The sequence below is a fragment of the Lissotriton vulgaris genome, chromosome 11 (genome assembly GCF_964263255.1).
Source record: "Lissotriton vulgaris chromosome 11, aLisVul1.2, whole genome shotgun sequence".
NCBI classification, from domain to species: Eukaryota; Metazoa; Chordata; class Amphibia; order Caudata; family Salamandridae; genus Lissotriton; species Lissotriton vulgaris.
Genome location: NC_141699.1, coordinates 11,766,549 through 11,780,668, shown reverse-complemented (window position 1 = coordinate 11,780,668; position 14,120 = coordinate 11,766,549). Strand labels below are relative to the sequence as shown.

The window sequence follows — 14,120 nt, the reverse complement described above, 5'->3', positions numbered from 1 at the left end:
GAAGGTAACCCTCAGCCCTGACGAGGAAGAAAGAGTCCCTGCTTGTCGCTAGTGTTGCACTGCACCAACTAGAGCCTCCCCCTTCCTACAGCTAGCATAATCTAGACGGGAGAGTATAGTAGACTGCACAATAAGCTGTCGTACTGCAGGATCAAAGAATTTCAGGAGAGGTTCAAGACCCCTTAACAGTACTAAACAAGTAGCAGCATGTATATGTGTTTTAAAAATGGAGCAGTCCAAGTTATAGAAGCTTTTGTTAAATTCTTAGATTTACTCTCTGCTCAAGGTTCTATAGTTTGATAAAGTGCAATGTACAAGGTATTTGTAGTTAGTATATTCATTTACAAGATCAAATAAAATAACACTTATTGTGACTAAAAGCTAATTCATTGATAGATAAAATGCCTGTCGGTTACCAAAAGCATTTTGACTTTATCTAAAAGATATTTGTATGGGATGTTAAAAAAGGGTCAGAGTTAAAACAGATAAAATACTATAAAAAGGCCATCAGAATTGCGGTGAAAATAACCATAGTGTGGGTGTATGCAAACTGCATTGTTTCGTCTGTTGCATATCTTAACAAAAACTTATATGAGTGTGAATTACTAGTAAGCTACTAGTTTCCTAGGAAAGTTTGCTTAAGGATGGCTCTGCGGGTGCACCACTTTGAATATAGAAACCGTGAGGTGGCGAACACAACAAGTGAATCCGTTTCGTACTTAAAAAGCCTCTACACCTCTGCGCAGTGTCTGATCCCATGCTTCTGCACAGTTGTAGAAACCACCGTGACCTAGACTTTCCGTAGCTATTAGCAATCTTTCATGCTCGCCTATGAACAACATGTAAATCTTTTGTGTTTTTGTTTGCAGGAGCTGTCGAACTCGGTCTACCTGGTCATGGAGGTGAGATTTGGCTTCTGTTTCTTCTCAAACTTTAGGTTTTTGGTTTCAAAGATGGTTTCTTCTGTTGTCAATTCTTTTTTAACACATCCCCCTTCTTTCCCTTTAAAAAAATCAGTGTGAACTGTCAGGTTCTCCCCGGTGCCAGAGGTTTGATTCCATGTGAAAGGGCCCCGGAGGACTTCCTGTTTTCCACCCATAGTGGAAGAACCTCTATTTCATTGGGAGTCCGGTTGTAAAAAGCTCAGAAGAAAAAAGCTTTATGATAAGACACGTCTAGTGCATGTACATCATGACGCTACCGGCACCTAAGTTCTTTGGTTGGGACGCTCATGTTTGCTGATATATGCGTGGGCATATGCCACCGTGCATTTGCGTGCCTACTGAACGACCTGGGCAGGAAATAGAAGAAAACAATTTCTCTGAAGCTCACTTCAGCAAACAGAGTGGACCCAGCAGCCAATGGGAGCTGCTGGGCCCTCCAAGAAATTGAACAAAAATAGGAAAAAAAGTGTAAAAGTGTAAAGTGTTTGACATTGCAATTATCTTCAGCCTTTCTTTTGATCTGCAATATGTAACATCTCTCTGAAAGCTAACCATACAACTTGTGTTTTTTTAGAAAAGATTTAAATTGTAAAAGTGAGATGGAAATCAGACTCCTCATTTATGCTAAAATAGTTCAATGCCAAGGAGAAATCAGTGGGTCCTTCAAAGATTTTCTTACACGTGAACCCCTTAACTCACTATTCGTTAGTTGGGACCCCCAACGTAATATACTAGCTAAGCCTTGACTGAATGAACCCATCGCACCAAATTCCAGTCTAATAGCGATTGGGACCGAGGTATTAAAGTTACATAATTTATGTAGGATCTGACCTTCAATTTTATCTAAGAAACGACTGGCTTGTCTGTTATGTAATTTACCACACTGTGCTTCTTTTAAATCCCAGTGAGGCTTCTTCTGTCGATTACCAGTGGATAAACAGACCTTTGCTAAGACACTGCACGTATAACACACAGCACTTGTCCTGAATGTCTCGGCTCTAGGGTTCTCCCCTACATGCACTTTCACATGCTTCCTTCCTCTACTCATAAATCCTTGGCTGTGCCATGTTCCATCACAGCAGAGCAAGTACATGCTCTTTCTTGGTTCTCACTCCTGGTCCCCATAAACCAGAGCATGAGCAGCGGGCAGCTCATTAAAACCAGCCCACTTGGCATTCCCAATGCTTGTTTAAGATAACTCAGCGGGTCAATGTGCTTGTGGTGACCATCTGTCTGCATCCCACAGGGCATATTTAGGGAGCCAACGCGGCCCGCTTTACTTTCGCAGGATTTGCATGCCTTGTATGTGTCCAGCTCCCACGTCACGAGCTGCTCTATAAGTGATAGTAGGACTTGACTTTCAGGTGCACCTAGAATGTAGTGATCAGAGCTGTAACCGTCTCTGCTTGGCCTCCACTGTTCTCGTCATCTTGTAGTGTTAATTCCATTCTTTTTCTTTTTCAGTACTGCAACGGGGGAGACCTCGCGGATTACCTGCACAGTGAGTACACGAGGCCCAGTGGGAGGGGCTGCCTCTTGTTGGAGCACCCAAGGACCGTTTTAAGTTGTATTTACATCTGTAATGTGACTTGCTGCCCCTGGTGAGGGCCCCACGCACTGCTCTGTCTTAGTCTGGTGTTATGACTGTCACGCGGTTCGAGTGACACACACTGTTCTCCCTCGGTCCGGTGTGCAGCATGCCTGGCTTGTGTGCGTGGTTGGGAGCGTGCACGCTTCTAGCGTGACCTGTGTGGGAAGCCTCGGGTGTCGTGTGATGCCGGTCACACGGTTAAGGTGACACACGCTGTTCTCTCTTGATCCGGTGTGCATCAAGTCTGCCTTGAGTGCTTGATTGAAAGAGGGCACGCGTCTAGCGTGACCTGTGTCAAGTCAAGTCATAGAATTTATATAGCGCACTACATACCCAGAGGGTCTCAAGGCGCTTAGGAAGGGGAGGAGGATTACTTGTCAAATATCCACGTTTTAAGTTGCTTTCTGAATGCTAGGTGGTTCTGGGTAAGGCGCAGGTAAGCGGGGAGTGAGTTCCATGTTTTAGCAGCCAGGTATGAGAATGATCTGCCTCCCATGGTGGTCTTGTTGATGCGAGGTACAGTGGCGAGGGCTTGGCTGGAAGAACGTAGTTGGCGGGAGGGGGTGTAGAAGGACAGTCGTGAGTTGAGGCATTCTGGTCCGATGTCGTAGAGTGATTTGTGTGCGTGGGTTAGCAGTCGGAAAGTGATTCTCTTATTGACGGGTAGCCAGTGGAGGTCTTTCAGGTGACCAGAGATGTGTTCGTTGCGCGGGATGTCTAATATGATCCTGGCTGAGGCGTTTTGGATTCGTTGGAGTTTCTTCTGGAGTTTAGCGGTAGTACCTGCGTAGAGGGTGTTTCCGTAGTCCAGTCGGCTCGTGGCCAGAGCATGGGTGACTGTTTTCCTGGTTTCGGTGGGGATCCAGCGAAATGTTTTTTTGAGCATGCGAAGAATGTTGAAGCAGGATGAGGATACGGCGCTGACTTGTCTGTTCATTGAGAGTGAAGAATCCAGGATGATGCCTAGGTTCCGTGCGTGGTCTGTCGGGATGGGTGCTTTTCCAAGGGCTTCCGGCCACCAAGAGTCGTCCCATGCAGAGGGGGATGTACCTAAGATGAGGACTTCTGTTTTGTCTGAGTTCAGTTTCAGACGGCTTTGTTTCATCCATCCGGCAACTTCTTTCATTCCTTCGTGTAGGTTAGTTTTGGCGGTGCTGGGGTCATTGGTGAGAGAAAGGATTAGTTGAGTGTCATCCGCGTAAGAGATGATGTTGAGGTTGTGTTGGCGGGCGATGGCCGCAAGGGGGCTCATGTATAAGTTGAAGAGGGTGGGGCTGAGTGAGGATCCTTGTGGTACGCCACAGATGACTTCAGTGGCCTCGGACTTGAATGGTGGAAGGCGGACTCTCTGGGTTCTTCCGGTGAGGAACGAGGTGATCCATTCAAGTGCTTTTCCTTGTATTCCGATGTTATTGAGGCGTTGTAAAAGGGTGCTGTGGCAGACTGTGTCGAATGCTGCAGAGAGGTCGAGGAGGATGAGGGCGACTGTGTCTCCATCGTCTAGTAGAGTTCGAATGTCGTCTGTTGCTGCGATGAGGGCGGTCTCAGTGCTGTGTTTTGCTCGGAAGCCAGATTGTGAGGAGTCGAGGGATTTGTTGGCTTCGAGGAAAGCGGCGAGCTGGTTGTTGACAGCTTTCTCGATGACTTTGGCCGGGAATGGAAGGAGCGAAATGGGGCGATAATTTTTGAGTTCGGTGGGGTCCGCTGTGGGTTTTTTCAGAAGGGCGGTGAGTTCAGCGTGTTTCCAGTCTTCCGGGAAGGTGGCTGAGTTGAAGGAGCAGTTGATGACGTCTCGGAGGTGCGGTGCTATGACGGAGTCTGCTTTGTTGAAGATGTGGTGAGGACATGGGTCTGTGGGGGATCCTGAGTGGATGGAATTCATCAGGCGGATGGTGTCCTCAGTGGAGATTGGGTTCCAGTCGTTAAGGGTGTTCACGGGGGGAGAATGTTCAGCAAATGGTTGGGTGGGTTGGTTTGGTTGGTAGTCGAAGCTGTTGTGGATGTCTGCAATCTTGTTGTGGAAGAATGAGGCTAGGGAGTCGCAGAGGGCTTGAGAGGGGGTGATGTCGTTGGAGTTGGCCGAGGGATTGGAAAATTCCTTGACGATGTTGAAAAGTTCCTTGCTGTTGTGGGCGTTGTTGTCAAGTCGATCCTTGAATGCTGTTTTCTTGGCCTTTCGGATTAGTTGGTGGTGAGTGCGGGTGGCGTTTTTGAAGGCGTCCTTGGTGCTAGTGGTTGGGTCTTTTTTCCAGGCCTTTTCAAGGGAGCGGCAGAGTTTCTTGGACTTCTTAAGATCATCGTTGAACCATGAGGCCTTCTTGCTGCCAGGTTTGCTTTGACGTTTTTTCAGTGGTGCTAAGGTGTCGGCGGTGTTGGATAACCATAGGGTGAGGTTGGCGGCGGCTTGGTTTGGGTTAGAAGAGTGGGCTGGGGTGTTTAGAAGGAGCGATGTGGAGATCTGGTCGGTGGTGATTTTGTTCCAGTTTCTTTGCAGAGTTGGTTGGAGGTGGTTGGTGGGTTTTGGCTTGTTGTAGGTGAAGTGAACGCAGCTGTGGTCAGTCCAGAGGAGATCCGTAGTGTGGCTGAAGGAGACATGATTGCTGGAGGTGAAGATGGGGTCGAGTGTGTGACCTGCGATGTGGGTGGTGGAAGTGACTAGTTGTTTAAGTCCGAGGTTGGCGAGGTTGTCCAAGAGGGTGGTGGTGTTGCGGTCGTTGATCTTTTCAAGGTGAAAGTTGAGGTCTCCCAGGAGGATGTAGTCTTTGGAGGGGAGCGCGTGTGGAGTGATGAAGTCCGTGATATCTTCACTGAATTTTGCGCGGGGTCCTGGTGGTCTGTAGAGGAGGGTGCCTCTGAGTGTGGTCTTGGGGTCGTGTTGGATTTGGAAGTGAAGGTGTTCGGAGTTGGCGAGGTTGGCGTCAGAGCTGGTTGAGATGCGGATTGATTTCTTATGGACGATAGCGATTCCTCCTCCTGTGTGGCCGGTACGGTCCTTGCGTGTGATCTTATAGTCTTCAGGGATGGCAATGGTGATGTCTGGGGCGGAGGAAGCGTTCATCCATGTTTCTGTTAGGAAGGCGACGTCTGGAGAGATGGTGTCTAGTAGATTCCATAGGTCAATGGCGTGTCTGTGGACCGAGCGGGTGTTGAGAAGGATGCATTGTAGGTGGTTGGGGTCGGGAGTCTGTGGAGTGGTCGTAGCGGAGTAGTTGTCGGTGCCGCTGAATTTGCAGGAGTAGCAGGAGAAAGGTCCATGGGTGTGTCCAGGAGCTGCTTGGACGCAGTTGGGGGCGCGACCGGGGTTAAGGGCTAGGAGGGTTGCGGCATCGTAGGTAATGCGGGAGGGCTGGGAGGGACGGGGACCAGGGGGTATGGCGCTGGGCGCGGTCCAGGCGCGGACGGGCGTAGACGGGCTTACCTTTGGCGCACCTTCGGCGTGGCCGTAGCACGTGGACGCTGCGCGTGTGGACATCTAACATAAATGGAGAGTGGAGGGGGCGGAGCGTGGGAGGGGCAGCAGGGAGGCGGTAGTGTGGGTGAGGGGCGGGTCAGGGGATACCAATAACAAAATGGAGGGTCAAAGGGAAAGCCAGACAGGGACAACAAATGTAAAAATGCGTCGAGTGAGCAGTTCTCTGAAATTATTAAATAAATACTGGATAAGCGAGCGCAGCAGCCTGAGCGAAGTCGCGCTAAAGAAATCAGTCAAAGCAGCGGCGCTACAATGGAATGCTAAACAGCGCTACAATTCTGTGCATAACAGCGCTATAATTGGATGCTTCACAGCGCTACAATTCTAAGCCCAACAGCGCTACAATTGAATGCTAGACAGAACACGAAATTGACGGTACCAGAAGCGTGAGCGTGGAGTAATGCAGCTGTAAGTGAGGAGGAGCGAGGGTGAGCGGCCGTTCTGGAGAGAGTCCAGGTGGTCAGGGTCAAAGGGAAAGCCAGACAGGGACAACAAATGTAAAAATGCGTCGAGTGAGCAGTTCTCTGAAATTATTAAATAAATACTGGATAAGCGAGCGCAGCAGCCTGAGCGAAGTCGCGCTAAAGAAATCAATCAAAGCAGCGGCGCTACAATGGAATGCTAAACAGCGCTACAATTCTGTGCACAACAGCGCTACAATTGAATGCACAACAGCGCTATAATTCTATGCCCAACAGCGCTATAATTGGATGCTTCACAGCGCTACAATCCTATGCACAACAGCGCTACAATTGAATGCACAACAGCGCTATAATTCTATGCACAACAGCGCTATAATTGGATGCTTCACAGCGCTACAATTCTAAGCCCAACAGCGCTACAATTGAATGCTAGACAGAACACGAAATTGACGGTACCAGAAGCGTGAGCGTGGAGTAATGCAGCTGTAAGTGAGGAGGAGCGAGGGTGAGCGGCCGTTCTGGAGAGAGCCTCGAATGTCGTGTGATGACTGTCACACGGTGAGGGTGGCACATACTGTTCTCTCTTGATCCGGTGTGCATTAAGCCTGCCTTGAGTGCTTGATTGGAAGAGTGCACGCTTCTAGCGTGACCTGTGTGGGAGCCTCGGGTGTCGTGTGATGACTGTCACACGGTGAGGGTGGCACACACTGTTCTCACTTGGTCCGGTGTGCATCAAGCCTGCCTTGAATGCTTGATTGGACGAGTGCACGCTTCTAGCGTGACCTGTGTGGGACATTCGGGTGAAAGGGCGATGACTGTCACACGGTGAGGGTGACACATACTGTTCTCTCTTGATCCGGTGTGCATTAAGCCTGCCTTGAGTGCTTGATTGGACGAGTGCACGCTTCTAGCATGACCTGTGTGGGAGCCTCGGGTGTCGTGTGATGACTGTCACACGGTGAGGGTGGCACACACTGTTCTCACTTGGTCCGGTGTGCATCAAGCCTGCCTTGAATGCTTGATTGGACGAGTGCACGCTTCTAGCGTGACCTGTGTGGGAGCCTCGAGTGACTGTCACACGGTGAGGGTGACACATACTGTTCTCTCTTGATCCGGTGTGCATCAAGCCTGCCTTGAATGCTTGATTGGAAGAGTGCACGCTTCTAGCGTGACCTGTGTGGGAGCCTCGGGTGTCGTGTGATGACTGTCACACGGTGAGGGTGGCACACACTGTTCTCACTTGGTCCGGTGTGCATCAAGCCTGCCTTGAATGCTTGATTGGACGAGTGCACGCTTCTAGCGTGACCTGTGTGGGAGCCTCGGGTGAAAGGGCAATGACTGTCACACGGTGAGGGTGACACATACTGTTCTCTCTTGATCCGGTGTGCATTAAGCCTGCCTTGAGTGCTTGATTGGAAGAGTGCACGCTTCTAGCGTGACCTGTGTGGGAGCCTCGGGTGTCGTGTGATGACTGTCACACGGTGAGGGTGGCACACACTGTTCTCACTTGGTCCGGTGTGCATCAAGCCTGCCTTGAATGCTTGATTGGACGAGTGCACGCTTCTAGCGTGACCTGTGTGGGAGCCTCGGGTGAAAGGGCAATGACTGTCACACGGTGAGGGTGACACATACTGTTCTCTCTTGATCCGGTGTGCATTAAGCCTGCCTTGAGTGCTTGATTGGAAGAGTGCACGCTTCTAGCGTGACCTGTGTGGGAGCCTCGGGTGTCGTGTGATGACTGTCACACGGTGAGGGTGGCACACACTGTTCTCACTTGGTCCGGTGTGCATCAAGCCTGCCTTGAATGCTTGATTGGACGAGTGCACGCTTCTAGCGTGACCTGTGTGGGAGCCTCGGGTGAAAGGGCGATGACTGTCACACGGTGAGGGTGACACATACTGTTCTCTCTTGATCCGGTGTGCATCAAGTCTGCCTTGAGTGCTTGATTGGAAGAGTGCACGCTTCTAGCATGACCTGTGTGGGAGTGTTAGAAATGGGATTTCTGGTTGGCTAGGGCTTGCGCCTAAGCCAGGCAGAAACCACCTCTCTAGTCAAGGCAAGGGAGTTACACACCAAAGATAACCCCAGCTCACCCTCTTGGTACCTTGGCACAAGCAGTCAGGATTATCCCAGAGGCAATGTGTAAAGCGTTTGCGCAAAATACACACACACACACACACAGCAGCAGCAGCACACTAGGCACACTACAAAAGAGACTTCACACAGGGTTATATAAAAATAGGCTTTGTATTATCCAAAACACATTAGAATCATAATCACACATATACGCTGTGCCAGCTGGCACTAGGTAATAATTTACATGGGATTATTTAAATGACCGGGCCAATCGGTCCACAGACGGAACCATTAGAAAGCACAAGTAATTTCACAATCAGTAACTACTGGTAAAATACTGTACTCATCATTATCACTAGCAACATAAACAAATTATGTCTGCATCACATTAGGCATAAACACATTATGCATTATTCACATTTAGGAGTGCACCGTAGTAACACTCCCTAGGTGCATACATCACCTTCAACATAAACACATTATGCATTTTTTTAGGACCTTGTGCCCTACCAGTACACACTGAAATGACCCTAGGCCAACTGGCCTTTCTCTGGGGCTCAAATGCCCTCTTTCCCAAATGTCAGGGTTCTTAGCTGCCACAGCAGAGGTGTGCAGGCCAGCACCAGAAAACAGGGCGAGGTTGTGATCCACCCTGGTCTCTCCACAGACCAGAAACAATGCCCCCAACGTTGCAGCTATCCGCGGTGCAGCTGTGAAGCCAACCAAGCACTGGCACCAACTGTGCCTTGGAAGCCCCATTCCGGGACTTCTAAGTACCAAATTGCCCCCACTTGGCAGCTGCCCTCCAACAGGCGGTTCAGCTGTAAAAGATCGGCAACAGAGTGCCTTCTCTGCTCCCTTCTCTGAGGCTCTATGTGGCCCAAACGGGAATCACTGCATCATGGCAGCAGCCCACGCTCTCGCGGTGCAGTTGGAAGAATTTCAGCCTTGGCACCAACTGTGCCTTAAGAGCCTCCTTCGCCGGGGCTGCCCACGGCTCCAACAATGCTGCCCAGTTCAGCCTCACTCACCGGGGCTGCTAGGGTCCGGGTTTAGGAATGGGCGCAACTGCCCTGTGGGTCCCCACATACCAGGGCTCTCCTCGGCCCCTTCTCCGGTATCTCTAGTGGATGATCCTCATTGCGGGGTGGGCTCCCGCCCACCGGCAGACTCTGCTCCAGCTTGGCAGCGTTTTCTCTCTCTCTCCCCATTGGCAGAGGGAGGCGGAAATGGAGCACGCGAGGCTCCGTCTCAGTTACGTCAGCATGCCCCGCCAACAGTAGGGCACGGGCGCCTGACTACCGTTATCGCTGATCTCGCCAGCTCCACTAATCCCAGAAATTCGGGGTGGGCTCCCGCTCCAAGGGGCACAAAATGCGGGGTGGGCTCCCGCTCAGAGAAACACAGAATGCTGGGTAGGCTCTCGCTTCTCCCCTGCAGGGACCAGCATGCGCGGTGGGCCCCCGCTCCTTTCCTGCAGCACAGGGGGAATCCCTATGCGGGATTTCCCTGAAATGGTCACGCAGCACAGCGCTGCCAGCCTCACAATCCCCTCGTCCTTGGTGCAGCAGAACAGATGTAGCACTCACCAGGCGCTAGGATCCAGACTTTCCAGCAAGACAAAGCTGGGCCCAGGCAGGCCAGCTCACAGGCCCCTCCAGCAGAGAGGAAGTCCCTTGTGGTGGTTCCTCCTGGCAGGCTGGCAGCCTCCCGGCCGTAAGTAAGCACCAAACGGCATCCACAAAAAGTTGCTGCCGTGAGTACTACATGGAAAGTCAGTGAAGCCGAATGAGAGGTGCTGCCGGGAGTACTACGAGTACAGTCAGTGAGGACAAGCAAGAGTTGCTGCCGGGAGTACTACATGTACAGCCAGTGAAGCCGAACGAGAAGTGCTGTCGGGAGTACTACATGGACAGTCAGTGAAGCCGAACGAGAGGTGCTGCCGGGAGTACTACATGTACAGTCAGTGCAGCCGAAAGAGAAGTACTGCTGGGAGTACTACATATACAGTCAGGCCGAACAAGAGGTGCTGCCGGGAGTACTACATGTACAGTCCGTGAAGCCAAACGAGAAGTGCTGCCGGTAGTACTACATGTACAGTCCAGTCCATAAGGCCGAACGAGAGGTGCTGCCAGGAGTACTACCCGTACAGTCAGTGAGGACAAGCAAGAGGTGCTGTCGGGAGTACTACATGTACATTCCGTAAGGCCGAACGAGAAGTGCTACAGGGAGTACTACATGTACAGTCAGTGAAACCGAACGAGAAGTGCTGTTGTGAGTACTACATGTACAGTCAGGCCGAACGAGAAGTGCTGCCGGGAATACTACATGTACGGTCAGTGAGGCCGAACGAGAGGTGCTGCTAGGAGTACTACGTGTACAGTCAGTGAGGACGAACAAGAGGTGCTGTCTATTGAGGACCCCACCAGATTTCTGGATTGTTCTGGCAATGCTCGGAGCCCGACCAGCCTGCATTAGTGCAGCGTATTGTAGGCTGTGGCACTTTGTAATCCATTCACAGATAACAGAAGGTTCATAATGTGAATCTACTCTTAAGGCAGTCAGAGAATTGTCATGGTGATAGAAGAACTACACTGTGGAGTTAAAGTTCACATGTAAAACTCTGCATAACTCGTTAGGCCTCAGGGCAAACAGTTTGGAATAACTACGACAGGTGTCCCCACCCTACACCCGGAGGCCAAACGTTTTCTGGCAGCTACAGACTGAATAAGCCTCCAAGTTCAAGAGGAAGGGACACACTTTTACAGTGTGCCACGCACCTCTTGAGCGCACAGAACCGTACCAGGCACCCCTGGAGCGCACAGAACTGTTCCACATAAGTCTAGAGCACACAGAACCGTGCCACGCACACCTGGAGCGTACTGAACTGTGCCACGCACCTCTGGGACGCACAGAACCGTTCCACGCACCTCTGGAGTGCACAGAACTGTGCCACTCACCTCTGGAGCGCACAGAACCGTGTCACGCGCCTCTGGAGCACACAGAACCGTGCCACGCTCCTCTGAAGTGCACAGAACCGTGCCACGCGCCTCTGGAGCGCACAGAACCGTGCCACGCGCCTCTGGAGCACACAGAACCGTGCCACGCGCCTCTGGAGTGCACTGAACAGTGCTACGCACCTCTGGAGCGCACAGAACCGTCAACTCACCCCTGGAGCGCACAGAACTGTGCAACTGTTTGAGTGTAAATGTAAATGTGTTGTACTTGTAAAGCGCACGGCTGCCCCAGTGACGGGGCGTCCCGGCGCTGCACTCATACTGCTGTGGAACCCTTCCTGGCTTTTCCCTGTGAAATGTCCGCTCCTGGGCAACCCCAAGGTGAAGCCAGGCATCCAAGCGCTGCTGGGGCCGTTGGGAGATTAAGCAAGCTATTGCCCAGAGTCACAGAGTGGGACGCATGATTAGAGTAGGCACCGAGGTGAGGGAGATTGAGTCCAAGAGCCGCCGAGGCGGGAATTGAACCCTGGTCCCGGGCCAGACCTCTGCATCAGGGTCTGCCGCTCTAACCATTGAGCCACACAACTCACCCCTGGAGCGCACAGAACCGTGCCACGCACCTCTGGAGCGCACAGAACAGTGGCCTCCTGGCTCTGTCAAGCCTGCTAACATTCAGATTGTCCCACCACCCCTAGACTCTGGCCAGGGTCCCAGCCTTCGATGGTCCTGCCATCGCTGGGCTCTGTCCAGCCTCCCTACCTTCCAGTAGTCCTGCCACTCTGGACTCTTCCAACTGTCCTGCAGATATGCATGCCGCTTCTGGACTCTGCCGAGGCTCACAGTGTTCAAGTAAGTGTGCTACCTACAGGCTCTGCCAGGCCTTCAAATACACCTGCCACCTACAGGCGCTGCCAGGCCTTCAAATACACCTGCCACCTACAGGCGCTGCCAGGCCTTCAAATACACCTGCCACCTACAGGCGCTGCCAGGTCTTCAAATACACCTGCCACCTACAGGTTCTGCCAGGCCTTCAAATGAACCTACCACCTACAGGCGCTGCCAGGCCTTCAAATACACCTGCCACCTACAGGCGCTGCTAATCCTTCAAATACACCTGCCACCTACAGGCGCTGCCAGGCCTTCAAATACACCTGCCACCTACAGGCTCTGCCAGGCCTGCAAATACACCTGCACCTACAGGCGCTGCCAGGCCTTCAAATACACCTGCCACCTACAGGCTCTGCCAGGCCTTCAAATACATCTGCCACCTACAGGCTCATTCCAGCTGCCATAGCCTGTAGGTGGCACACCTCCTTGAACACTGTGAGCCTGGGCAGAGTCCAGAAGTGGCATGCCTATCTGAAGAACAGTTGGAAGAGTCCAGAGAGGCAGGACTACTGGAAGGCAGGGAGGCTGGACAGAGCCCGGGGGTGGCGGGACAATCTGAAGGTTAGCAGGCTTGACAGAGCCAGGAGGCCACGGTTCTGTGCATTCCAGGGGTGCGTGGCACGGTTCTGTGCGCTCTAGAGGTGCGTGGAAATGTTCTGTGCGCCCCAGAGGTGCGTGACACGGTTCTGTGCGCTCCAGGAGGTGCGTGGCAGGGTTCTGTGCATTCCAGGGGTGCGTGGCACGGTTCTGTGCATTCCAGGGGTGCGTGACAGGGTTCTGTGCATTCCAGAGGTGCGTGACACGGTTCTGCGCGCTCAAGGAGGTGCGTGGCACGGTTCTGTGCATTCCAGGGATGCGTGGCACGATTCTGTGCATTACAGGGGTGCGTGGCAGGGTTCTGTGCATTCCAGGTGTGCGTGGCAGGGTTCTGTGCATTCCAGGGGTGCGTGGCACGGTTCTGTGCATTCCAGGGGTGCGTGACAGGGTTCTGTGCATTCCAGGGGTGCGTGGCACGGTTCTGTGCGCTCCAGGAGGTGCGTGACAGGGTTCTGTGCATTCCAGGGGTGCGTGGCACGGTTCTGTGCATTCCAAAAGTGCGTGGCACGGTTCTGTGCATTCCAGGGATGCGTGGCACGGTTCTGTGCATTCCAGGGGTGCGTGGCAGGGTTCTGTGCATTCCAGGGGTGCGTGGCAGGGTTCTGTGCATTCCAGGGGTGCGTGGCAGGGTTCTGTGCATTCCAGGGGTGCGTGGCAGGGTTCTGTGCATTCCAGGGGTGCGTGGCACGGTTCTGTGCATTCCAGGGGTGCGTGGCAGGGTTCTGTGCTCTCCATGGGGTGCGTGGCCGGGTTCTGTGCTCTCCAGGGGTGCGTGGCCGGGTTCTGTGCTCTCCATGGGGTGCGTGGCCGGGTTCTGTGCTCTCCAGGGGGCCCTGTCCATCCCGCCTTCCTCCAGAAAGGCCTGCTGCCACCTCCGGGCTCTGCCCATCCTGCCCGCCCACTAGAGCACAGCATGAGGCATGTGTCCGCCCACTTCAGTCATTGGCTAACTTTACTGAGTGACGTCACTCAGTTCTTTCACAAGAAGCACATTACCACGCAAAGTAGTTGCCTAAGTGCTGGGGGCGGCTGTGGCAGTTTGTGCTTTTTGAGACCCCAACAGTATTTTTGTTTTACCCTTTGTTTTATTGAAGAAGGTCCGTCATCTCCTCCAACAATAACATTTAACACACATAACAAACCTCGATGAAGCCAAAAGCCTGGCAATCCATA

General features: G+C 52.4%; 1 protein-coding gene across 4 annotated transcripts in view; it reads left to right on the top strand.

Moving 5' to 3' along the window:
* The window catches only part of ULK1 (unc-51 like autophagy activating kinase 1), a 210,060-nt gene that overhangs the window by 78,979 nt on the left and 116,961 nt on the right, over positions 1–14,120 (top strand). For all 4 annotated transcript variants that reach the window (XM_086942657.1, XM_086942660.1, XM_086942658.1 and 1 more), the window contains 2 exons: positions 870–902; positions 2,409–2,445. In XM_086942657.1, coding sequence (XP_086798783.1) covers positions 870–902; positions 2,409–2,445 — 70 coding nt within the window. The remainder of the gene's footprint in view (positions 1–869; positions 903–2,408; positions 2,446–14,120) is intronic.